The sequence below is a fragment of the Caretta caretta genome, chromosome 2 (assembly GCF_965140235.1).
Source record: "Caretta caretta isolate rCarCar2 chromosome 2, rCarCar1.hap1, whole genome shotgun sequence".
NCBI lineage: Eukaryota > Metazoa > Chordata > Testudines > Cheloniidae > Caretta > Caretta caretta.
In genome coordinates this window covers 21,441,907-21,468,737 of record NC_134207.1, presented here as the reverse complement: position 1 = coordinate 21,468,737, position 26,831 = coordinate 21,441,907, and the positions used below count along the sequence as shown (strand labels likewise).

Sequence of the window (26,831 nt, the reverse complement as noted above, 5' to 3'; positions counted from 1 at the left end):
TTGTCTTTCTAAAAATATACTATCACTAACTCAGAAGTTATGAGCTTGTTGAATCTATGCTGTTGAATTTTCTAGTGGTAAGTTTTCCTCCAAGCGCCTGAAGAATCAAGTGAAAGTAGAATAAAGTATAGTGAAGGAAAAATAGAGATAACTAGCAAGACAAAAAATATAAGTAAGACAAAACTATCCTTTGGTTTTTGTGTTAGGTGGGTTTTTTTTCTCTGTAAAATAACAGTATTTTAGTTGAAAATAACTAAATACTGAGAGAAAAACAAAATCCAGTAGATGGCAGCAAAGACTTTTTGTTCCAGTTATCCCATTGTTATTCACCTGTTACAGTAATCTATGGAATGAAAATTCACTATTAGAATGGATTTAGAAATTTCACTGATCTATTACCAGACCCTTGGAATTTTAGTAGTATTAAAATGTAAATAGGGATTAAGATTCATGGCTGAGTCAGAGAGAATTAATAGTGGGGGTTACAGATTCATAGATATTTTTAAGGCTAGAAGGGAACAGAGTCAACTAGTTTGCCCTCCTGCATAACACAAGCCATAGAATTTCACCCAGTTATTTCTGCATAAAGCCTGATAACTTGTGGTTGAACTAGAGAGCAACTTTTAGAAAGAAATCCAGCCTTGATTTAAAGCTAATGTGATGAAGACCAATTTCTCTCTTTCTTTCTAGAACTGTTTTCCACTCACTCGTTGTTCCTGAAGAAAGTTTCATGATACAAACATCATAGTGACCTTTTGACTCAGTGTGTACTGAAAAGAACTTTTGTAATCGTTCAAATGAGCCATGTGATTTTTATTTTTCATGGTTAACCTTGAGGCTCATGAAATGCTTGGTTGATTTCAAATATGTGTTTTCTCTTCTTGTCAGCTTCCTCAGCATGAAATACAGGTAACTTGCCTCTTAAGAGCTATTGAGAGTTAGAGAGGTTTGTAGCGGGCTTATGGGTTACCTAGTGTAGATTCCCTTGTGTTCTAGACCTCACAGATTCCTAGAAAACCTCAAAGTAACTTTTAAATGGGGCTTAAGTGTTACATAGGCCTTTGCAGACTCTCTGCACGGGGGTGAAATTAATCCAGCTAGAATTAGGAACTGGAGATATTTGACTGTTGGAAGTTTTGGGCTTGAAATTATTGGGTGATGTTCTTTGGCCTGTGTTGTGCACAAGATCAGACTAGATGATGGTAATGGTCCCTTCTGATCTTAAAATCTATGAAAGATATTCATGGTCTTGTGTGGGCCCTTTAGCACAAGGGTAAATTTCAACCTCTTTGAACAAAAACTGAAGTGAAATATTTTCTTTGCACAATCCATTAGATATAAAAAACTTGCACTACAGGTCAGAGAGTGTTAATCTATTGCATTTCCATAGAAATGTGGCTGTAAGAAAGTACAACCGACTCCTATTTAAATGTACAGGTATCTCCTGCACATGAAAAGCATCTGGGCTTTAGAAGGTGGGTGTTTTTTTTTAACATTTTGAGTAAATCAAGGTTTAGCTTTTAGAGATCTAATTGTGTGTGAAGATCAGAGCCAGATTACCTCTCCTGTGAGCCGGCAGCTATTAGATTTTGTGGTGCCCCTGTATACAAGTCTTTTTCCTAATTTAAAACAAAATGATCACAATTATAGCATTGAGGCAGTTAATGCTATACTGTACTAAACTTGCCTTTTAATTAACATAAAGCCATTCTGTGGTTACATTTCAGTCTTAAAACATGTAGGATACAGTTAAGTTAATCCAAAATAGCCTACTTCTTACCTTAGAGCAGCTGTTATATTGGTTTCTTTCTGGGCGGGAATTTGGGTGCAGGAGGGGGCTCCAGGCTGGGGCAGAGTGTTGGGGTGCAGGAGAGAGTGAGGGGTGTGGGCTCTGGGAGGGAGTTTGGTGCAGGATGGGATTCTGACCTGGAGCAGGGGGTTGAGATGTAGGAGGGGGTGCTGGGTCTGGGAGCTTGGGTGCAGGAGGGGGATTCTGATCTGGAGCAGGGGGTTGGGATGGAGGAGGGGGTGCAAGGTGCAGGCTCCAGCCGGGAGATGCTTACCACAAGTGGCTCCCGGCCAGCAGTGCAGCAGGGCTCAGACAGGCTGCCTGTCTGCATGCCATAGGCCTAGACCGCTCCTGGAAGTGGCCGGCTGCTGGCACGTCTCTGCATGCCCCTGTGGGGATGGGGACAGCGTGTCTCCGTGCGTTGCCTGCGCCCACAAGAGCCTCCCCCGCAGCTCCCATTGGCTGGTTCCCCAATGGGAACTGCGGGGATGGTGCTGGGGGCCGGGGCAGCGTGTGGAGCCGCCTCCCACCTCACCCCCTGCCAGGGACCACAGTGACATGCCAGCAGCTGGCCACTTCCGGGAGCGGCGTGGGGCCACAGCATGCAGGCAGGCAGCCTGAGCCCAGATGCGCCGGGCCCTCTTAGCCCAGGGCCCTGGGCTGCAGCCCCTAAAGCCCCTGCATTAATCCGGCCCTGGTGAAGATGACTAATGAGAAAACAAATGACTTGGAGATGTTCAGCAGGATTAAGAAACTAGAGCGGCTGTGCTATTTTTCTTAAAGCTTTCCGTTATGGAAAGAATTAACTGGTTTAAAAGTAAGCACAGCTGGCGTTTTGTCATTGTTGGGTAAAAGTAGAGAAGACTCCTTTACATAAACATTAGCACTCTGGGGCCTTTTTTAAAATTTACCATCCTGCTCCTTATAGACTTGTAGAAAGGGAGCACTGTACACTGATATTAATAGACACAAAATGACCATCACTACCTCTGTGTGTGTGTGTGTGTGTGTCTGAGAAGTCAAATGACGTATTCATAACTGTTCTGTCCCGTCCCGTCCCAATTTTTACATTCACCACTGAATTTTCAAACCACTGCATGTTTAGCTCTGTCACTCCTTGCCTTTTTTCCTTTTTCTTCTCTCAGTGATAAATTTTGTTGCTAAATTGAGGCTTTGTGCCAGGTTTCAGTTCATGCCAAAAGGGTGTATCTGAACTGTACTCTGCTGAAAAAGTATATACTGCTTTTCAAGTATACAACCGCAACTTGAAGAGCAGTGTTCATTTTATCAGTTAGGATTACACATTGGGGTGAAATTCACCCCATGCAGAGGACTGGCATGGATGTCTATGCACCACTTAAGTCCCTTTTAAGCCCCATTTTTAGTACATAAGCGGTGTATAGGCTTATGCTGGCGTGGGGTGAATTTCACTCTAATTGAACAGTATAACTTGGGTGAGACAGACTCCCCCTCCTCCACTTTTCTCTGCAAGGATCTCTTGTATGTGAGAGGCATGACAAGTGAGATGTTAGGCTGATGGATTGAGCTCATGGCTGGAAGCCAGGAACTGTTGTGTTCTCATTCTAGCTCTGCTGCTTGGGTGGCTTTAGGAAAGGCACTTAAGTTCTCGGTGCCTCAGTTTCCCTTGTGCAAATGGAGATGCCTGCTTCACAGCAGTGCTTTGTGAGGATTTATTAATTAACATTTCATAGAATCGTAGAATATCAGGGTTGGAAGGGACCTCAGGAGGTCATCTAGTCCAACCCCCTGCTCAAAGCAGGACCAATCCCCAAATAAATCATCCCAGCCAGGGCTTTGTCAAGCCTGATCTTAAAAACTTCAAAGGAAGGAGACCACCTCCCTAGGTAACGCATTCCAGTGTTTCACCATCCTCCTAGTGAAAAAGTTTTTCCTAATATCCAACCTAAACCTCCCCCACTGCAACTAGAGACCATTATTCCTCGTTCTGTCATCTGCTACCACTGAGAACAGTCTATATCCATCCTCTTTGGAACCCCCTTTTAGGTAGTTGAAAGCAGCTATCAAATTCCCCCTCATTCTTCTCTTCTGCAGACTAAACAATCCCAGTTCCCTCAGCCTCTCCTCTTAAGTCATGTGTTCCAGTCCCCTAATAATTTTTGTTGCCCTCCGTTGGACATTTTCCAATTTTTCCACATCCTTCTTGTAGTGTGGGGCCCAAAACTGGACACAGTACTCCAGATGAGGCCTCACCAATGTCGAAGAGAGGGAAACGATCACGTCCCTTGATCTGCTGGCAATGCCCCTACTTATACATCCCAAAATGCCATTGGCCTTCTTGGCAACAAGGGTACACTGTTGACTCATATCCAGCTTCTCGTCCACTGTCACCCCTAGGTCCTTTTCTACAGAACTGCTGCCTAGCCATTCGGTCCCTATTCTGTAGCAGTGTATGGGATTCTTCCGTCCTAAGTGCAGGACCCTGCACTTGTCCTTGTTGAACCTCATCAGATTTCTTTTGGCCCAATCCTCTAATTTGTCTACGTCCCTCTGTATCCTATCCCTACCCTCCAACGTATCTATCTCTCCTCCCAGTTTAGTGTCAACTGCAAACTTGCTGAGGGTGCAATCCACACCATCCTCCAGATCATTAATGAAGATATTGAACAAAACTGACCCGAGGACCAACCCTTGGGGCACTCCACTTGATACCGGCTGCCAACTAGACATGGAACCATTGATCACTACCCGTTGAGCCTGACAATCTAGCCAACTTTCTATCCACCTTATAGTCCATTTATCCAGCCCATACTTCTTTAACATGCTGGCAAGAATACTGTGGGAGACCGTATCAAAAGCTTTGCTAAAGTCAAGGAACAACATGTCCACCGCTTTCCCCTCATCCACAGAGCCAGTTATCTCGTCATAGAACGCAATTAGATTAGTCAGGAATGACTTGCCCTTGGTGAATCCATGCTATCTGTTCCTGATCACTTTCCTCTAAGTGCTTCAGAATTGATTCCTTGAGGACCTGCTTCATGATTTTTCCAGGGATTGAGGTGAGGCTGACTGGTCTGTAGTTCCCAGGATCCTCCTTCTTCCCTTCTTTAAAGATGGGCACTACATTAGCCTTTTTCCAGTCGTCCGGCACCTCCCCTGATCACCATGAGATTTCAAAGATAACGGCCAATGGCTCTGCAATCACATCCGCCAACTCCTTTACCACTCTCAGATGCAGCGGATCTGGCCCCGTGGACTTGTGCTCATCCAGCTTTTCTAAATAGTCCCGAACTACTACTTTCTCCACAGAGGGCTGGTCACCTCCTCCCCATGCTGTGCTGCCCAGTGCAGTAGTCTGGGAGCTGACTTTGTTCGTGAAGACAGAGGCAAAAAAAGCATTGAGTACATTAGCTTTTTCTACATCCTCTGTCACTAGGTTGCCTCCCTCATTCAGTAAGGGGCCCACACTTTCCTTGACTTTCTTCTTGTTGCTAACATACCTGAAGAAACCCTTCTTGTTACTCTTAACATCTCTTGTTATCCAGGTGTGGTTTGGCCTTCCTGATTTCACTCCTGCATGCCCGAGCAATATTTTTATACTCTTCCCTGGTCATTTTGTCCAATCTTCCACTTCTTGTAAGCTGCTTTTTTGTGTTTAAGATCAGCAAGGATTTCACTGTTAAGCCAAGCTGGTCGTCTGCCATATTTACTATTCTTTCTACACATCGGGATGGTTTGTTCCTGCAACCTCAATAAGGATTGTTTAAAGTACAGCCAGTTCTCCTGGACTCCTTTCCCCTCATGTTCTTCTCCCAAGGGATCCTGGCCATCAGTTCCCTGAGGTTGTCAAAGTCTGCTTTTCTGAAGTCCAGGGTCTATATTCTGCTGCTCTCCTTTCTTCCTTGTGTCAGGATCCTGAACTCGACCATCTCATTTGTACAGCAGTTTGAAAGTGAAAAACTCCTATGTAGATATTAAATCTTATGATTGCTAATGACTGATGTGTCTTGCTGGTAGAATTCACAGCTGCATGCTAGAAGTGTTTCTAGCAGTTCATATCTGATGCACTGTGGTGGGAAAAGGGAGGGTTGGAAGGGAAGGACAGGAGAAAGAAGAGGCAAGAGATGGCAGAAGAAGAAAAGAAGAAATAAAATAGCGTTCCTTATAGGAGACGGTCACTCTTTTTAGTCACATACAAGAAATGTGGTGCTCCCTGGAGAGTAAAGCTGGGTATTAAGGAAATGGTAGGAGCAATAGAGGAAGGGCTGAACTCCCTGATGCAAGGTAAGAAAAAGATATGGGACAGGTTTCCTGTTTGAGAATCTTTTAAACTGGGCAGCCATGCCAGTGTGCTTTGATTTTAATACAGTATTTGGTTAATAATACACTCTGGAAATTGGATGGCGTGTTGCATCAATGGAACAGGAGTGGGGGGGTGTAACAGATACAATACTGAGACTGCTTATAGCATTAAAATTAAATTGCTAGTGTAAACCATGTAGGAACTAATGGTCCAGGAAAAAGTAAAGTCATAGACCTTTAAGGACAGAGGGGATCATCATGTTCATCTATTCTGACTTCCAGCATAACACAGGCCAGAGAACCTCACCCAGTAATTGTGGCATCAAGCCATAAATTCTGGTTTAGCAAGAGTATCTGTTTTAGAAAGACATCTGATCTTTATCTAATGACACTCCATATATCAGAGAATCCAGCAAATCCCTAGGTAAGTTTTTCAATCATTAATTACTGTCACTGATAAAAATGTGCACCTAATTTTTTAATTTGTCTAGCTTCATTTTCTAGCCATTAGATCTTGTTATGCCTTTGTCTGGTAAATTAAAGAGCTCGGTAATATCAGAAATCTTCTCTCCAGTAGGTACTCATAGGCCATGGTCAAGTCACCTTTCTCTTGGATAAGTGGGTTGAGCTCCTTTACTTTCTCTCACTCTAGGGCATACTTTGAAGCATTCTTATAGCGCTCTTTTGAACCCTTTAAAAAGATTGAGGAAAAAGTCAGATGATTAGGAATGAGTTACCTTGTTCTTGTTGGCCTGGAAAAGCTTTAGGCCCCTTGTCCTGCACTGAGAACCACGTAGGGCTAGCGGTGCACCTGCACAGTCCTTCGTGCAGGAGTGGGGCCTTAGAAAAAGCTGCCTCTGTCCTTTAGACATTGAACAAGGGTCTGAGATGTATGTTCTTGAAAGTGGGCTTCATCCTCTGGCAAAACTGGACAGCTACCATGGAAAATAATGGCTCAGACAAATGAGGTGAACTTCATGGGTTTTTTATGTATATTACTAACATTTTATTAGCTCTCTTGTTCCCAAACTGCAGTCTGCGGTGTACTTGTTACTGATCCCTGGAGAGCTGGTAGGTCATATGATGAGGCTGACTCTTCCTCTTTGTTCCAGCTGTTTCTACAGATGTTCAGGAAACAAAAAGGAACCATGATCCTACTACCCCCATTAGGGGCTACTTCTATATAGGAGGAAGGGAGGAAACAGGAGTTGCCACCAGAAGGACTGGAGTTGCCAGTGGGAGAAGGGAACCAAGCAGCTGGACAGCATATGCAGGAGATAGGAGGCAAAAGACTGATGGCAGAGAGGCATGTGCAAGGGAGCAGGGAGAGAGGAAAGAACAGAATGGATGGGAGGAAATGGAAAACGAAGAACAACAAGATAAAGTGTGATTGACCTTTTCACTTACTGCATTCAAGACATTTGAAAATAACTAAACACTTTCCTAATGCTACTTTTCCATATAGGCAAGTGCTGTAGTTATCATGGGGATATTATACTGCTGCAAATGGAAGGGAAGGTGTTACAGGCATTCATAAATAGGAGGAGGGCTGGTCCACCTATCTGCACATGATGATTATTTACTATTTGTAGTAGCATAGCGCCTAGGAGCCCCAGCTATAGACTAGGACTCCCATTGTGCGAGGTGCTGTGCAAACACTGAACAAAAAGACTGTCTCTGCCCCACAAAGCTTACAATCCAAGTATAAGACAAGAGATAACAGAGACTAACAGGCGAGTATAAGGAAACAATCAGACAATTTTAGCCAGAGTGATAGACTGTGGGGTCAGCACACCAGCAGCCACCATTGTTAAGTTTTAAGGAGGTATTTGAAGGAGGATAATGGATTAGTTTTGTGGATGTTTACAAGGAGCTTGCCCTAAGCGTGATGGGAAGGATGGAAGAAAATATAATGGGCCAATTTGAGGCACAAGTCGACATCTTGATAGCAAATGAGAGACAATAGGTAGGGTGGGGATAGGCCATGAAGGTCTTTGACAGTAAAGACAATTAACATATGTTTGGTGTGGCGGGGAGGAGGAGTCAGTGGAGGGATGCAAAGAGAGGGGCAACATGGTCAAAGCAATAGGCTCGGAAAATGGTCTTTGCAGCAGCATTCTGAGTGGATATGAGCAGGGACAGGAGTGTATTTGTCAAGGTCAGAGAGAAGGATATTGCAGTAATTCAGAGGCATGATGATGAGAACTTGGACAAGAGTTCTAGCTGTGTGGATGGGTGGAAAAGGCCATAACTTAGAGATGTTCTGCAGAAAGATCAGCAAGATTTAGGCAGCTTGGATGTGAGGACCTTGAGATGAAGCCCAGGTTATAGGGCTGAGTGACAGGCAGGATGGTTGTGGTATCCAGATGCAGAAAAGAGATAGTGGGAGGGGTTGGGTGGAGAGATTAAGAGCTCTGTTTTAGTGGTGTTGAGCTTGAACTGATGACTAAATATCCATACGATGATGTCAGAGAGGAAGTTTCCTCATGACATTTGGTGCAGAATATCAAAAATATATGATCCCTTTGAATTCCTTATTTTACAGTAGCAGTGATATTTTGAAATATATGTATATTTTAGTCCTCAATAGTGTCAACCTGAACAAACCAGTCATGAGTCAAAATGCATTACTCAGAAAAGACTTACAGAGAAAGCCAGCGGAGGTGGGAAAGAGGTGTGGGGATGAAAAGAACACAACTCAGAAAGTGTTCACACATTAAGGAAGTATTTTAACATGCTTTTCCCAGACTGTAAGTGGGCTCAAAATCATCTATTACACATAAATGTCAAGTGTCTAGAATTCCTTGTAGTTAAAGCAGCATTGCAAAACTCTAGTTGCTTCTGCCATTGGTAAGCCTTCTTTATAAATTTACTCAGCTGATTTTTTTTTTTAATTTGTGATTTCCATAGAAGTCATTGTGATAAATTGTAGGTGAGTAGATTTAGTGCCTGCGTGGATGGATTATCATGACAATTTTGCAACGTTGAGTTAAATTTTTAGTTTATAAATTGTTGTCAGCATGGCTCTAATTTATAAATGGTCTCCAAATGAAATCAGTTATACCATCTGTTACTTGAAGTCTGCTAGTTACTTTCTCATAGACTGATTGATTTTTTTGGGTCCAAATTTCCATTCAGCTTTCATTGGAGGTGGATTATCCTTCTGATGTCTTAAGATAACTCCTCTTTCTGCCATTAAACTAATTGTTACTGAAGACTTTTCTTCAGTGGAACATATCCAAGTTCAGGAATATCCCTTTATACTGTTAATTGGGGATATGTTAATATCCCCACTGTTAATATACATGCAAAATTGGCATAGGCACTTCTATATAATACCAAAATAAAACTAAATAAAAAATTCACAACAACATGAGGACAAATGTTCTAGAGGACTTTTTGTTCTCTGGACACCACATATATCCTTGACAAATACATCAGCCACACTATCAGAGGCTCGTTCACCTGCACATCTACCAATGTGATATATGCCATCATGTGCCAGCAATGTTCCTCTGCCATGTACATTGGTCAAACTGGACAGTTTCTACATAAAAGAATAAATGGACACAAATCAGACGTCAAGAATTATAACATTCAAAAACCAGTTGGAGAACACTTTAATCTCTCTGGTCACTCGATTACAGACCTAAAAGTGGCAATACTTCAACAAAAAATTCAAAAACAGACTCCAACGAGAGACTGCTGAATTGGAATTAATTTGCAAACTGGATACAATTAACTTAGGCTTGAATAGAGACTGGGAGTGGATCGGTCATTACACAAAGTAAAACTATTTCCCCATGTTTATCTCCCCCCCCCCCCCCCCAACTGTTCCTCAGACGTTCTTGTCAGCTGCTGGAAATGGCCCACCTTGATTATCACTACAAAAGGTCCATCCCCCAACCTGCTCTCCTGCTGGTAATAGCTCACCTTAAGTGATCACTCTCGTTACAGTGTGTATGGTAACACCCATTGTTTCATGTTCTCTATGTATATAAATCTCCCCACTGTCGTTTCCACTGAATGCATCCGATGAAGTGAGCTTGTAGCTCATGAAAGCTTATGCTCAAATAAATTTGTTAGTCTCTAAGGTGCCACAAGTACTCCTTTTCTTTTTGCAAGTACAGCAGTGTGGTTCTGGACTGAATTAATTACTAACAATACAGTTCCTGAAACTCATATTATGTGATGATAATCCAGTTTGTCCTGATGTACCATCCAGAGAGAAACTTGCCCGGTGTCCAATTAAAATCTCGTGTTGTCAAACTTGGGCTCAAACTTGGGCTCAATTAATCCTCCAGATTACCCTTTTGACAGCCAGGGAGCCCCTTAAGAGCCATCTCTTTTCGCTCAAAGAACATAGACAAACAGTGTTATCCAAAAGGAATGCTGAGAAATCAGCACCTGTAGCAATCTCCAGTGTACTTAAAGACTTTAAACAGATGTTAGTGTCCTCTCAAAACCATAAGTATTTGCACACAAATAAGGGACCTGTGCAAAGCAGTGAACTATGGTCCATTCTAGAACTAAGGGATGTAGAGAGTGCATTTTCCACAAGATAACCAGGTAGTAACGCCTCATAGTTGGAGAAGTTTTTGTATTAGGTCTGGGGTAAATGAAATTCCTGCTATGGATTTAGCCTCATCACTTACCAATATACAAGCAAGAGAATGAATACTGTATACCAGCAATTTATGTTTAAAAAAAAAAAAAGAGAGAGAGAGATTTGCCAATCCACAGAAGAGGATTTAGCTAAATGAAGGCCTCCTAGAAGCAGAATGGGGTGATGTTCTTCATTATGATTGCAATTTATGTCCAGTCTTTGCCTTTTCTGTGTAAGAGGATTGGTATGATCTAATTTTACATCTTGGGAAATTATGGGCTCTGAAAGTTTCAGCTTTTATATCGCCACATAAGTAACATTTGAGGAGTGCCACATCAATACATGATTCACACTGAATAGGATGTTTCATACATGGGGCTAGGTAATTAATTTGTCCTTTGATCAAGGCAGGGACTGGTGTTCTAGCTCAGTGTTTCTCAATCTTTTTGATACCAGGGAACGGCTTGCTGCCTTCCTGAACTGTGTCAGGGAGATCTTGGGGACTGACTGGTTGTTGAGAAACACTGTTCTAGCTTCCTTTAGGCTAAGTTAAGTACTATCTGGAAATCCACAATCAGTCAGTAAGTTCCTTTGAACGTACACTCAGAAATATCCAAGGGTCACATGCTCACCAAATAGTTCAGTTTGGATCTGATATTCATTTTTACTGTAGCAACTTTCTCATGATGAAGCAATTTCCATCTGTCTAAAAGACTGTAAATTTCACTACTAGGAAGTTACTTTCCATTATTTCCTGTAACTTGTCATTCCTATTCCTGAATATTTCATATTTTCTCTCTTTGCAGAGGGAAGGAAGACTGGTGGACAAGGCTGCAATACTGACATTGTTTCTGATTTCCTCCAGATGATTTGGAAGCAGTAGTTCTAGAAATCCTAAAAGCAGGAACAGAAGAATTAGAATGCATGAGCAGGATGTCATCAGCCTGAATCTTTGATGAATCCTATTAACATGCATCCCATTTGTTATCTACTTGTATCTCAAGTGCCAAAGGCTTCATTGATATAATGAATGATAATTTGGAGAAGGCAGTCCCACCTATTTACCAATATTAAATGCGTTGAGAATAGCACACTTAGTTACCACAGAAGTCATTGTTATGTTATCATTTACTACTTTTATGTGTTTACAATATGCTTTGTGCTATACTAGACACAAAACAAAGAAACTACCTCCCTAATTTAATAAGAAATAGAGAAAATAGGACGCAATGGGAAGCCCAGAGGAAGGAATAACTTGAACTGGGATGTGTGTGTGTGTGTGTGTGTGTGTGTGTGTGTGTGTGTGTATAGTGAGCAGATCTAATTGAAAAATGGAATTTTCACCCCAAGGGAATTTCTGATACTTAGACTTTTTATTTTCATTCCAAATTGGGTTGAAAAGTCAAAATTATTGAAACTTTGCTGCCTGAAAGTTCAGAATTTTTTTTTTTGGGTGAGATGTTTTCAATCAAAATAAAATGTTTCAACATTCTCAGAATGAAATGATTCATTCAGTCTGTGAAAACGAAACAGTCTTATTGGGTCAGTCAATGTTAATCTTTATCTGAATGAGTTGCCATGCTGGTTTATGGGAGTAGTAGTTTGGGTTCCTCATGTCCCCATTATCTCCTGTGAGTTGAGCTGTCCAGCTGAACTACATCTCCCATGATGTACTATGGTTTCTTCCTCTGGATGAGCCACTGCATTGCATCAAGAGAGAATGGAGGGCATGAGGCTCCAAACTACAATTCCTATGAGACGCTGTGGTGGCTCAGGCAGATGCAGAGATTATTGTCCAATTGACCAGAAACAAAACATTTTGTTTTGATTTTCTTCCTCTGGAATATTGAAACATTTCTACATAATCAACATTTTTGCACAGAAAAATCTTGATTTTTTTTTTTAATTGAAAATACCCACCAAACTCTAATGGGATTTACACATGCGTATAAAAATACCTTTTGTTTGGCTCACTTTCTGTGGCAGTTATCGAAATGGTGGGTCTTCAGAAGAGACAAAATTTACATACATTTCCCTGCAATGTCTTTCTTGCCACAATGAAATTTCTTGCCACAAACCAATGCTTGTAGCATGTGAAATACACAGGTGACTCCAACATTATCACATGCTTTTACTGCATGTAGATAAAGTACAGTACTGGGGGGTATGATATTTTTAAGCAGTAAACTGATTTTTAAACCATCTTCTGAGAGTCAGTCTTTGAGGAATCCGATCTGTTCCAGATGTGTCAAATACTTTAAATCAAGTTAGGTGGTAGGGGTGGAAAAGGAAAAAGATATCTGTACTGAAATGTGTTTAGAAATACAAATAGTATGACAGAATAAACCAAGTGGAGGAATATGACCAAATTGTGTTAGTTAAAATGTAGTGGAATGATTGAACAAGGAACGTGGACTGGTAGACATCTGTGGAGGTGTAAGTGGGTTAAAAGGAGTAACGTTATTTATCAGAAAGACAGAAATGGTAAGACTTTGATAAGGACTATGATATAGATATCACATGGTTGCAAAAGAACAGGCAGAAATATAGAGAGAGGAAATCTTGAGAGGAGTTGGAGATTTAACTATTATGTCACCTCAGTCAGGAAACATGGAAGGAGGATCAATGTGGTTTTAGCTAAAGCTTCTCTCAACTGATAAAGGAAACATTTTTATTTAAAAAAGTTACAAAGGAATAACAGTTTACAAATAATGAAGAAACTGCAGGGCAGTTAGAAGACAAAATATAGGAAATAAATGCAGTGTCTTAGATAGTGGTTGGTATATATTCACTACTTAGTGAAGATCATTCTGTTTCTCCAAGCAGGAAGCTTCCATTACAATTAATGGGAAATGCACCCTATTGTAAATGTTGAAACTAAGCTGAAAAGCAGCATACATTGTAACAATTCATAGGGGAAGGATACATATTGTTATGATGAGATTTAGGAGACTGGTCTTGGATTTATATGCGAAGATACTGTATGCCGCCTAGTTTTTTAGAGAATAAGTGCTTGCTTGTTGTCCTCCCCCCATCCCTGGCCTGCTTTCCCTGTTCTGCTTGGGCTGGGGACTGGGATGGAAGTGAACAAGGATTTCCTCACCTGTCTGCTCCTTGCTCGGTTTATTCCCACTCTGAAGGCCCTCTGATGTGCAGATCAGATATGTGATGGTGATAGATGCAAAGTAAGATTCCCAAAAGACTTGGAATATAACACTGAAACTAGCAAAGGTATCACATTCAAGCACTTAACTTGTTTACAGTACTTCTCCTTACTAGTTAAAGTGCTCTTGTTAATTCTTAAATTGGTCTTTCTGCAACAGTACATAGCTGTTAAGTAATATAATGAAGAGGCTACTTTACCTGCTCTTATTAGAATGTGACTTGGAAGTTTTAATAAAGAAAGAGGAGTTACCTGGAAGGAAAACTCTCTCCCACCCTTGGCCTGGAGGGAGCGAGGTGGCATTTGTGTAGGATGGGCATCAACATCAGATCAGGCAAGCTTCAATTCCCAGGGAGGTAAAGGATGCACAAAAGTTATCTTTGTGTGTTTCTCTCTAGTTATTGTTTATATTGCACCCAACACAAAGATGCATCACAGTAATAAAAATGATGTGGATCTCATTCATTAAGAAGGACACGTGTTTCCCATCTCTCCTGTTGATTACATCATTTGGGTGTATGAAAGACAAACTTCTTATTTATTTAATTAATTATTTTTGGCAATATTATGCCACCCTCATTTGTGTTGAATAGTATTTTACTCTGTTCCTGATTCAGCCCAGCACTGCAGTACGTACTTAACTTTAAATCAACATGCTTAAACATATGATTAAGTGCTTTGCTCAATCATGGCCTCTGTAAGCACTCTTGTATATTTCAGTGGGGCTACTTACAGAGTAAGTATTATTCACTGTGAGTAATGGTGGCAGAATCTGGCACTTTATCTCCAGTGGCGCCTGATCTGGCCACTCAGATGCTGTGGGCAGGAACATCCAACAAGATGGTTTTTAGTTTTTGCTCTGAAGGTGGAGAAGATCTGAGCTCATTGTGACTTTCCAGACCCCACCTTTCCATAAAGTAAAAACAAGGTAGTTTAAAACAAGTACCATTAGGCTGTGACTTTCACCAAAAGTGCATTGGTTTAACTCTGCTCCCATTGAAGTCACAGGGAGTTTTATTATTGACTCCTATGGGAGAACAGTTAGGCCAATGCTGATTACTTTTGAAAATCTCTCCCTTAACCTCTCCTCACACACAAATACCTTCCACAAATACAGACATTTAGATACACATTGACTCTTACCACAAAAATCATTCCAAATAGAGTATTCTTCCAACTGTAATCCATCTTGGTTAAGAGGGCTTGCTGCTCACTCAGAGATGATGGTAGTGTCTGTGGAAAGACTAGACTTTCATAATTTATTTAGGTAGTTAATACTTTTGGGTGAAATACAATTTTAATTAGAAAAAAATTGAATTCTGGGCATGGACAGGAGCAGTGAGGGTTAGAGACAGGCTGAGGGCACAGGAGAAGAACCACTAGAGAACACTCTCCTCCAGAACGTTAAACTGGACCCAAGAGCCCTGGGTTTTTACATACCTCTGCCAGTGGGTTTCAAGCTATTTGCTGACAGCAAAGTGTGTTTCACTTCATTTAGTGCAGAGGTCCCCAAACTCGGGGGGCATGCTCCCAGCTCTGCTTCGGCCCCGCCTCAGCCATGGGCCTGGCACCTGGCCCTGGGCTTGCCTTGACTGCTGCTTTGTTCCTGGCCCCAGACCTGCCCCCAGCTGTGGCCCCAAACTTGGCCCCCTTACCTCTGTCTGTGTCCCCCCTAGCCCTGGCATGGGGGACAGCATGGACAGGGGTAAGGGGGTGTGTGATCCTGAAATGTTTGGGGACCACTGATTTAGTGGCTTAACCGAACAGAGGGTAACAAACTACTACTTCTACTAGTTATTCCATCAGGTGATATGGTAGAGATCTGTGCTGTGCATTTAAGGTCTGCTGATGACCCAAGTTAGGGGTCAAATGTCCATCCTCAGTGAGGCATGGTCTCTGTGGAAAAAATAGTATGTGATCATGGGACTATTTAGAAAAGCTGGACGTGCACAAGTCCATGTGGCCGGACGAGTTGCATCCGAGAGTGCTAAAGGAATTGGGGGCTGTGATTGCAGAGCCATTGGCCATTATCTTTGAAAACTCGTGGCGAACGGGGGAAGTCCCGGATAACTGGAAAAAGGCTAATGTAGTGCCAATCTTTAAAAAAGGGAAGGAGGAGGATCCTGGGAACTACAAGCCAGTCAGCCTCACCTCAGTCCCCGGAAAAATCATGGAGTAGGTCCTCAAAAAATCAATCCTGAAGCACTTGCATGAGAGGAAAGTGATCAGGAACAGCCAGCATGGATTCACCAAGGGAAGGTCATGCCTGACTAATCTAATCGCCTTCTATGATGAGATTACTGGTTCTGTGGATGAAGGGAAAGCAGTGGATGTATTGTTTCTTGACTTTAGCAAAGCTTTTGACACGGTCTCCCACAGTATTCTTGTCAGCAAGTTAAGGAAGTATGGGCTGGACGAATTCACTATAAGGCGGGTAGAAAGTTGGCTAGATTGTCAGGCTCAACGGGTAGCGATCAATGGCTCCATGTCTAGTTGGCAGCCGGTGTCAAGTGGAGTGCCCCAGGGGTCGGTCCTGGGGCTGGTTTTGTTCAATATCTTCATAAATGATCTGGAGGATGGTGTGGATTGCACTCTCCGCAAATTTGCGGATGATACTAAACTGGGAGGAGTGGTAGATACGCTGGAGGGCAGGGATAGGATACAGAGGGACGTAGACAAATTAGAGGATTGGGCCAAAAGAAATCTGATGAGGTTCAATAAGGATAAGTGCAGGGTCCTGCACTTAGGACGGAAGAAACCAATGCACAGCTACAGACTAGGGACTAAATGGCTAGGCAGCAGTTCTGTGGAAAAGGACCTAGGGGTGACAGTGGACGAGAAGCTGGATATGAGTCAGCAGTGTGCCCTTGTTGCCAAGAAGGCCAATGGCATTTTGGGATGTATAAGTAGGGGCATAGCGAGCAGATCGAGGGATGTGATCGTCCCCCTCTATTCGACATTGGTGAGGCCTCATCTGGAGTACTGTGTCCAGTTTTGGGTCCCACACTACAAGAAGGATGTGGATAAATTGGAGAGAGTCCAGCGAAGGGCAACAAAAATGATTAGGGGTCTGGAACACATGACTTATGAGGAGAGGCTGAGGGAACTGGGATTGTTTAGTCTGCGGAAGAGAAGAATGAGGGGGGATTTGATAGCTGCTTTCAACTACCTGAGAGGTGGTTCCAGAGAGGATGGTTCTAGACTATTCTCAGTGGTAGAAGAGGACAGGACAAGGAGTAATGTCTCAAGTTGCAGTGGGGGAGGTTTAGGTTGGATATTAGGAAAAACTTTTTCACTAGGAGGATGGTGAAACACTGGAATGCGTTACCTAGGGAGGTGGTAGAATCTCCTTCCTTAGAAGTTTTTAAGGTCAGGCTTGACAAAGCCCTGGCTGGGATGATTTAATTGGGGAGTGCTCCTGCTTTGAGCAGGGGGTTGGACTAGATGACCTCGTGAGGTCCCTTCCAACCCTGATATTCTATGATTCTATGATCATGCAATTAAAGACTGTATTATAATGCATGGGCACAAGGGGGCAAATTAAGATTGCACAGGCATCTTCAATCTGGTATTTTCTAACTTTGAGGATCTTGACTTTGCAATGGTAATAATCTTTTAACATTTTTGGATATAATATATGTAGAGAGAAAGGTTTTGCAAAATTATCCCCTACTACTGATATAAAAATTCATCAGAGGGTCACATAAGCTGAAGGTCATGAAGAAGGATGGGCATTCAGGTGGCTAATTCCAATGCCATGTAGCCAGGGCTTTGAAAAGGAATCATAGAATCATAGAATATCAGGGTTGGAAGGGACCTCAGGAGGTCATCTAGTCCAACCCCCTGCTCAAAGCAGGACCAATCCCCAATTAAATCATCCCAGCCAGGGCTTTGTCAAGCTTGACCTTAAAAACTTCTAAGGAAGGAGATTGTACCACCTCCCTAGGTAACGCACTCCAGTGTTTCACCATCCTCCTAGTGAAAAAGTTTTTCCTAATATCCAACCTAAACCTCCCCCACTGCAACTTGAGACCATTACTCCTTGTCCTGTCCTCTTCTACCACTGAGAATAGTCTAGAACCATCCTCTCTGAGGACCGTGACCTTCAAGTGGACTATGTGTGTGGAAAAAAGCATGTAAAATATTGCAAAGAATAAAATATTTAGGCAATGTGGTTAAGGTTTTGTGGGGGAATACTTAGTGAACTTAACATATTCAGTTTAGATACAAGGAGACTCAATTAACATATGCTAGTGTATTTTACAGTATTTTTATTATTACTGTAATAGCTAGGAGCATGGTGTTACTCATAGAGGCTGGAATGAACTCTGTGGTTATGAATTAAAAGTCAGGTTAGGAGACATTTGGGTAAGATACCAGAAAGGCACTTATCCTCCAGTTACAGATCTGGGCCCCAAGCTTGGCCATTTGCTTCTAGAGTGAAAGGTTTGAATGCTGTGGAGGTAGCTGACCTAGCATTTGGGGTTTGGGTAGAGGGGACCTAGCAGGAATGGCAGCAGTGGTCCTTCGCTCCCAGCTGAACTAGTAGTAGTAGAGAGTGAGTTTCCTTTAGTCCTTTTCATGGGAGGGAAGATCACTTTCTGCAGTACAAGATCTGGGAATAAGAGGCGTTTGTTTTTTTTTAAAAACTGAAAGTCAAACCATGGAAAGACGGTGAAATGGGAGTGACACCCTGAAACCTCCTTGACCATTCCCTTTCCCTTGAGGGAACAGAAAGACCAAAGGATTTTTCCTCTTAGTTGTCAGCTTGTGGAAACAGGCTATCCAAAGACATACTGGGGACTCCACTGCAGGTGTGGTTGCCATAAAACAGATGGGCTTCATGGATCTGTAGTTCACTCCATCTTGAGTATCTTTGTGCCTGCAATAAATTCTTCAAGGGCAGGCTGTAATCTCTGATGTGTGATACATATTGGCATTTATCTTGAAACATCTGCCGCCACACGTGCATGAAAGAACAGCAGCAGAAAGACAGCTGCTAGCATCATTTGAGACTAGAAACAAGCCGATGCGTGGGTGGAACCCTTGGGATGAGAGGACTGTAGGCAAGAGGTAGTTAAAGTTAATATCCTTCTTCCCTCAGCTGGGTTCCACCTCTTTGTTTGTGCTCAGTGTTTTGTTTTTAGGGCAACTTTCAAGTATTATAATATAAAATCAGCCAAAGCCTCATTATTTATTAGGTACAGTTATTTTGAGTTTTCAGTTCAGAGAATGTTCTGTGCAAAATTGACATGGCTCTGATGCTATGTTTAACAATGTCCTCATCTTCCCTTTCAAAGTTTCAGAATATTTAGGCCAGTGAAGTTTCTGTATGTTGTGGATATGATTCATTTGGGCCATGGGAGGAGGGTGACAGTTACTTGCTACACAAATCTTTCCTGTGATTCATGAAACACCATTTGTGTCAGCCTTGTAGGAGGCAGTTCATCTGCCTCCTTGGAGGAGGGGGGAAACACTGGCATCGCTGCTGTCAGATGGGCATGGCAAAAATGGTGGTTAGACAGAAGAAAGTAGCAGGAATGCTGGGGCTCTGTCTGCAATAGTTATTTATGTACTTAATGATAGACTGATCTGTATCAAGTGTAGATGGCTTTAAGGAGAACAGCACTGCTACAATAGCCAAAAATACAAAAGAATGTTGCTTTTTGTCATGTTTTAATTTTTTTCCTGACTTTGTGTAAAAATGTTTTTGTACTTTTCCTTCTGGTTGGCTAAAACAACTGTTGTTTCATATGGGAGAAGGCCCCTATTGATGAACTTTGTCTCAGCAAAACTTTTCAGTTTCTGCTGGTGGGAGCAGGGAGGCCAAATACAGTGATGTATGCTTGTTCTCGGCAGAGAGATTTTTTCACTTTACTGGACCAGTAAACAGCAGAGACGGTTTACCAAATTCTGTTAGCCTCCTCATAGGAAGGCATTTTCTTTGGCCCACCAAAAAGTTGAATAAAAACATGAAGTGTAACTTCCTTGCCAAAGTCAATGACCCAGATCATCCTAGCTAGATTTGCTCATGAAAGGAATACACCCTACAAAGGACCTCAATTTGGTATGGAAGATGGCTCAGCTGTTTCTGTGGCACTGTTCCAGACTCCATGGAGGTCACCCTCTCGGTCCAGGATCCACATAGAGTAGATGAAGACTGGGAGAGCTGGGGACCTCTTATTATTTATTATTATTAGTAGTATTATTATTTAACTGGGGGGTATTATCTTTAATACAGAGCCTCACTATCCCAGCCATCCCACAATCAGCCTTGTCCCCACTTCACCCAAGGACCCAGAAGCATCCATGAGGAATCTGTAGTAGTACTGCTCTAATGGACCTCTAGTACGCCCCTGGAGACCTGCCTCAGGGTCTGTTGTGTGGGTCTGAACAAAACCTGCCTCCCCACTGATGGGAATGATAGGTGAGGGACTCCATAAGTGTATTCCTTATGGAGGTTTCCAGCCTTCCCACCATCAACCAGGGGTAAGGAGGGGTTGAGTTGGGATAATGGTTTCAGTTGCTGCAGACCTAACAAAATTATCACTGAAAGTCAATATGACGATTCAGTATCTCAAAAGCCAGGATTTAGTCTCAGCTTCATGTATTACATGGAGGCGTTTCTACCAGCCTCAAGGCTGCATGATGTGCTGGAGTGGAAATAAGGAGGATTTTCTCATACAAGGGAATTATCTAGAGAAAAATGGCTACACAGTACTATTTGCAATGGTACTCCATAGCTAAACTCAGTCTTTCACATAGATGGCTGGGGGGGCTCAGCAGCTTTAAGGCAAACTACTACATGTTATACATATAGTTTCACCCAACCTTACCAATCAAAACTCATAAAACTATAGATACAACCAAAAAGAGGGATGTATAAGGGAAGGGAAAGGTGTTTACATATGGGGGTATGGGCGTGGTCTGCTTACACCACCGTGTCTCCCTGTTAAATGCATGTAGACTCACATGGTTCAAGAAACATTCTCTTCTTGGGGTTTTGCTTATTGACAAAACATAATAGTTAAACATCAACTCCAGCACTAATCTGCCAGCCCTTCCCCTCAGGTTTCAAGTATCAGGGGGTAGCCGTGTTAATCTGTATCCACAAAAACAACAAGGAGTCTGGTAGCACCTTAAAGACTAACAGATTTATTTGGGCATAAGCTTTCATGGGCATCTGAAGAAGTGGGTTTTTTACCCATGAAAGCTTATGCCCAAATAAATCTGTTAGTCTTTAAGGTGCCACCGGACTCCCCTTAAGTTTGACAGTTCCTGCCTAAACCCATCTCCTTCCTAAAACCTTTCTCAGGGGAGGCTTCTACTATTGCAGGTATATTCCTCCACCTCCCAGGTCCTTCTCCTGACTCAGAGCCTCCCCCCTTTGTCTGCTCAGGCTCCTTTTATTAGGAAGTGCCACCTGTGGGCTGCTGGCACATGATTGTTGGTCACCTGACTCAGATGCTGGTCAGAGCCTAGAAGTAGGATGTTAGGACATGGGCATGTGCCCAAGAACTAGCATGCCATTACGTGAGGTTGTGTGTAGTTTTAAGAAAACAACACTCTGGAATATATTAATTCAGCATTGTTTTGAAAGGGAGAGAGGGATGGATGACAGGGAAGGAAGATGAATCTCTCGCAGCCACCAGTACAAAGGGAGGATGACCTGCAACAGAAGACGTGATGGTTGAATTACTAGAAAATGGGTGGTGTTAGAATGCAAATAGCTGCCAGAACAAGAGAGGCCTCTAATATAAAGAGGGCTTTTGGAAGTCCTACAGGCCAGTGAGACCAACAAAGGACCAGACCCGCACCTAATGTGAATTGATGTAGCACCATTGAAGTCAGTGGGGCTATGGTGACTTACACCAGGTGAGGGTCTGACTCTTGTGGCCAATCCTCTACTTCACAGGCTTCCAATTCAGGGCAGCCACAATATGATCTGATTGCTCAAACCAGTTAGGCAACGTTTTTCTGCATTCTGCACAAGCTGCTAGTGATGTAGAAGCACAGCAAGGAAGAAGTTACAATAATTGAACCCCACGGTCACAGGGGCTGTGTTCCTGTTGCAGTGTTGTCATGGGATAAGTAAGGGCACAGCTGAAAAAAAAATTGCACAACTAGAGGAAACTATACACACTTTTGTACTGTATATGACAAGTGTCTCTCCCTGAAAGGTAATGGCTGAATAAGTGAGTTTAGAATGGAAAAGCAGAGACATAACTGAAGGTGGAAGAAGGTGTTAGGAGTGATGCAGAGGGGAGTAAAAATAGCTATGTCTAACTCAACACCTGTTCTGTATTCACTACATTTGAGTAGGCAATGACTACTAACTAGATTAAAGCACTGTTTGATGCACCCATATGGCTAAGTCTTCCATTATTTCCTGTGTTATAAAATGCTGACTCCATTTGGATTTTACAATACTAATGTTTATTTTGGGGGTGGGGGGAAAGAAAGGGGACTAATTATAGCTTTGAACTCCACTACAATGAGACAGGGTTTCTATTAAATATTTCTCAGGCAGTGTGATGAGTCATGAAATGCAACTTCTGCAGAAAATATCCTGATTGCCTAATGACTAGATGTTGGTAACTGAAATTACACTCTCTCTCTCTCTCACGAAACCCAGGAAGTGTCTGTCTCTGAGTAAGTTGTTTATTGAAGTTACCCAAGAAATGTAAAAGGGCTTATGATTGCAAAATAGGTAAAAAAAAAATAACTGAAATTTGAGGAACATAACAAACACCTGCTGTACGATACAGTGAAATAGTGTTACTGTATTTTCATTCACAACATAGGAAGTACTTTCCATATTTTAAAGATAATAATGTATCTTCCTTGTTAGGTGACAAAGGTCAAGCACTGATGAACTGTAAAGAAAGAAAAGCATTGAATCACCAGATGAAAGTAACAAAATAGAATACTTTTAGCACAAAACCTTTATAATAAGGATTGCCACAGCATAGTATGGTGCAGAGTTCATTAAACACTTGCTCCACTAACTTACAGTTCAAACACAATGTAATATCGGAGGGACATGAAATTCACTTTCTGTTATAGATTTTTAAGTTCATAAAGAACCATTATAATATCATCTGGTCTGATATTGTGATGCCACATGCCCTAGCTTTCATTTGGGTTCTGTCCTTGGCCCTACTTCATGAGTGCTCCAACAACTTATGGTTACCTAGAGCATGTTTTAGAAAGACGTCCAATAATTGAGAGTTTAGATAAATTGATCTCCATATGTTGGAAAGACTATCGACTTCTTAAATTCTGCAGTAGAAATGTTTTCTCCTGGAGTTTATAAACTATGAAGGTTTCACCCTGTAAGCTTGTAATTCAACTTTGGGAGGCTATATCTACCTTTCAGATAACATAATTTAAATTAATTGGGATTTGAGTAATGAAATGTTCAATGTATTTTAATAATTTATGTTTTAAAATGATTGCAGATGAATTCAGCTAACTCCTATCCAGTCATGTTCCCGTTTGCATGGAGGAATGATGGATACCTATGTACTTTGTTTTGCAGATGATGTAGAGGAGGTTAACAGTATGGAAAGTGTGATGTTAGAATATGCTGCAATGGACAGAGAGCTAAACCATTATATGCAAGCAGTCGAAGCTACGGTACATCAGGTAAATGATCATTGCCATGCCAAATATTGATGAGGTTTTCTAAAACACTTTTAATTCTTACAAAATTACATTAAAAGAACATTTAGTCTTCAGAGTCAAAGGCTGCAAAGTTAGGAAATGCCAGAATCAAGGTTGCCCATGCAACCTTAATTCAGCTCCCTTTGCACATGCATTGTGATACAGTGTTTAATTACATGATCACATACTACTTTTTCCACAGGACTCCTATCTCCTTCAGTGCAGAGGATGGAAGGCACTCTGGGAATGAACCAGGGTTGTGTAGTTAATAAATAGTTTTATAAGAAATGTACCTCATTTGCTGCAGAAGGTAGATGATGATTAGTGAACAAAGCAGGTGACTGTGGGAATAAAAAAGACGATCCCCTGGTTCAGGCAGTTGAGTGCCACCTTTAGGAACTGCCCCATCACAAAGTGCTATCCCTGCCCCATCACAAAGTTCCTATGTGATGCTGAGCAAATTACTTTTTTAAAAACAAAAAAGCTAACCGGTAATCAGAAATTCCATGATCTTGAACCATGTTGACTCTGATGTGGATTCATCATCAAGGCTAGAACCTTCAAATCTGTAGCCCAGACCTCTGCCACTTGACCTAACAGAGTAAGTAATAGCAGTAGAAAGTTGTCATCTTCTGTGGAGCCAACCACTAGAGGGAGACGAGGCACACATTTTGCAGGGCTTTCACAGCTATTTGCTGACAGCAGAGGAATGTTGAGACTCTGTAATGTTAAATTCTATTTCAGGTTCTGGAGACAAGTATGCTGTAGTGGTTACAGCTCCTTTTGCACATGTCCCCTTCTTTTCCTGCCCCTTCCACTCTGTTCATGTTTGTGTCCTAGTCTCCCCTCCTCATTTTGCCCCCCTCAGCTTCCCATCCTGGTCCCCAAGTCCTCACCATCAGCACTTTGTTCCAGGCCCAGGCCCTGTCCTCTATCCCTGTTCAGTTCCTCATCTCAGACTCCCCCATCAGCTCTCTCCCAGCTCAGCTCTTCAACCTTCCTGGCAAGCTGATTGTTTTCATCAACTGCCTTGCCACCAGCAGGGGGAGCATTGAAAGCACAGAAGAGAGAATGTCCCTGCTTTCACTGTCTGTGACTGTCCCCAGAGCAGCCCCCCAGCTGCCAGGAGAAGCAATTGCAGGGAAAGCCCTGCTCTCAGCCCCTGTCCCATGCTCAGGAGAGTGTGGGAGTCTTCTGTGAATTTAGCTGCTAAGTCTCTACTGAGCATATGCAAACTGAGATTTTCAGGGGCTCATAACCTGGCCAGTTATGGGCAGATTTTCACAGAGAGCAAAAGACACATCCCTGCAACCATAGCGTTCTTCCTGCCAAATATCGCATCTCTTCTCTAAAGCACAGAAGCCCTAGAGCTTTGACAGGTGTTTTTTAAAAAAAAGTCACATGGGGAAAAAAGTCATCCTGAGCAGATGTCTTCAATCTAGGAGAAGAAGTGTAATATAGGTTACAGCCTCGCAGCAGAACAAAGTGATCAGGGGAGGACAGCAGGTGTTTTTTCTGTAGCTGTTCATGGGAAGTGGGAGTTTCTACAGCTCTACTCTTCCATCTATTACTTACTCTGCACCCATCAAGTGGGCTAATTTCAAAGCATGCAGGCGGCCTCCAAACTATACAGCATCTCTCCTGCCGACGTCTATGGCCAGCTGTCAATCTACCTTAGAAAGTGGGGCAGTTTCCCCTAAAATCTATGTAATAGTTAAGGTGAATGAGACACTGCTGCTATTTCTCCTTCATCCTTGCCAATGTTAGGGTGACTGTTATTGGAAGCAGAACAGACAGAACCACATGTTGAATCAGCCTCTGCTGGCCAGGCTCCCTGCTGACTTGGGAAAGGCCCAACAGAGGGTCCAACACTTTCCCAGGGACAAAGCACCAGGCTATTAATTTGTGCAGACAGAGGTTACCATTTTTCATTTATTAACAAAACTCAACTTGAATGTTAAAAAAAACACCTTTAATCAATCTGATTTTACCAAGTGTGTGTGTGTGTGTGAGTGTGAGAAATGGAAGAGCACAGTGATTCCAAACACATGATGCATTCTGTATGCCCTGCTTTCTTGTTATAAACCACACTTAAAAATGAGTGTCCATCAAGCAGTGTGAAAGCTTCAAGCTGATAGGATAGGGAGAGCTTGCCTGCTGCCTGCAGGCAGGATCTATTCTGCTGCAGTTATCTGGAGTTCAAACTCCTGATATTTCACCTTGCGTAACCCTTGCCAGTTGCACTTACCTGCCAGTATAAGACGACAGAAGCTCACAATGAAAATAACAAGGAAGTAGTATGAAGTATAGTTATAGGTTTCCAAAAGCCAAGTCTTTGTTGACTTAATCTGCAGTTGGAACAACACACAAGGTGAAACTTAGCCGCATCCTCTTCTGGTTGAATCAGCAGCCTGTTGAGTAAGAAATGAGCAAATGCAGTGCTGTTTCCAACAATAGACTGTGGGAAATCCTTTGTCCGTGGAAATTCCCTCTGACACTGAATTTAGCTCACCTGTGTAATGACTTGCCTTGTGCCACTTCTCCTTTTTTAACAAGAGTCTGTTTCCTGTAAAGTAAACACCGCCCAGGTTACTCTCCATGCAAAAGAAACCTAAACAGTAATGTCGTTTGTTTGTTTGTTTGTTTGTTTTCACTTAAAATAAAGTTAAAGGCCAGATTGTTCTGTTCTGGCCCCTTTATGCTCCCTAAGTGGAACAAAGGCTGGAAACAAAGCTGGACTGGCCAGCTGAGAATTTCTTGGAGAGCTTTTATTTGATAGAGAGAGAGTGTACCCAGCTCCTGTGACACCCCTTTGCCCCCTCTCAGCACTGTCATAGATTAGTGCTATGGGCAGGACAGGAGAGTGGCTGAAGTACTCGTCTCTTCATCTATGCCCTTCTGGTATATGGTTCATGAGGGGCTGTGTCCAGTTGGTGTAATTTAGAGCAGTCCCCAGACAATTCCAACCAAGGCATTTCTTAGGGTAGTGCAGATCTGCCCTGAGACTCAGGAAACCATAACCAGCTCCCTGATGGCTCTGCCCCTCAGACAATCTGGGCATTTATTGTGCCAGTGGAAGGAAGATATTACGGTCGGGCCAGTAGTGCTGCCTATACTTAAGGTTGCCCAACATTTCCCATTATAAGACTCTGTTTTCAGTTGCTTATAACTTTGCCAAACTTTAACCATTTGTCTCTCTTGTGATCTCACTGCAACTGTTGCTGAGCACAGGCAGCATGCAGGTGAAGGAAGAATCAGCTTGGCTGATGCAGAGTGGTGAAGAAGAGTGGAGGTGGGAATCTCCATCCCTTAGAGGTTTTTAAAGC

The 26,831-nt window shown here is 42.4% G+C and overlaps 1 protein-coding gene and 1 long non-coding RNA gene across 4 annotated transcripts in view; both read left to right on the top strand.

Moving 5' to 3' along the window:
- Positions 1-26,831, top strand: part of NSMCE2 (NSE2 SUMO ligase component of SMC5/6 complex) — a 190,029-nt gene that overhangs the window by 28,149 nt on the left and 135,049 nt on the right. For 2 of the 3 annotated variants that reach the window (XM_048841632.2, XM_075124943.1), the window contains one exon: positions 23,381-23,487. In XM_048841632.2, the coding sequence (XP_048697589.1) occupies positions 23,381-23,487 (107 nt within the window). Of the gene's footprint in view, positions 1-23,380; positions 23,488-26,831 lie in introns of those variants that run through there. The other variant, XM_075124944.1, reaches the window with a different exon arrangement.
- On the top strand, positions 702-11,767 carry LOC142070947 (uncharacterized). Its single transcript, XR_012666882.1, has 2 exons — positions 702-909; positions 11,483-11,767. It is a non-coding gene; the product is annotated as an uncharacterized LOC142070947 (long non-coding RNA).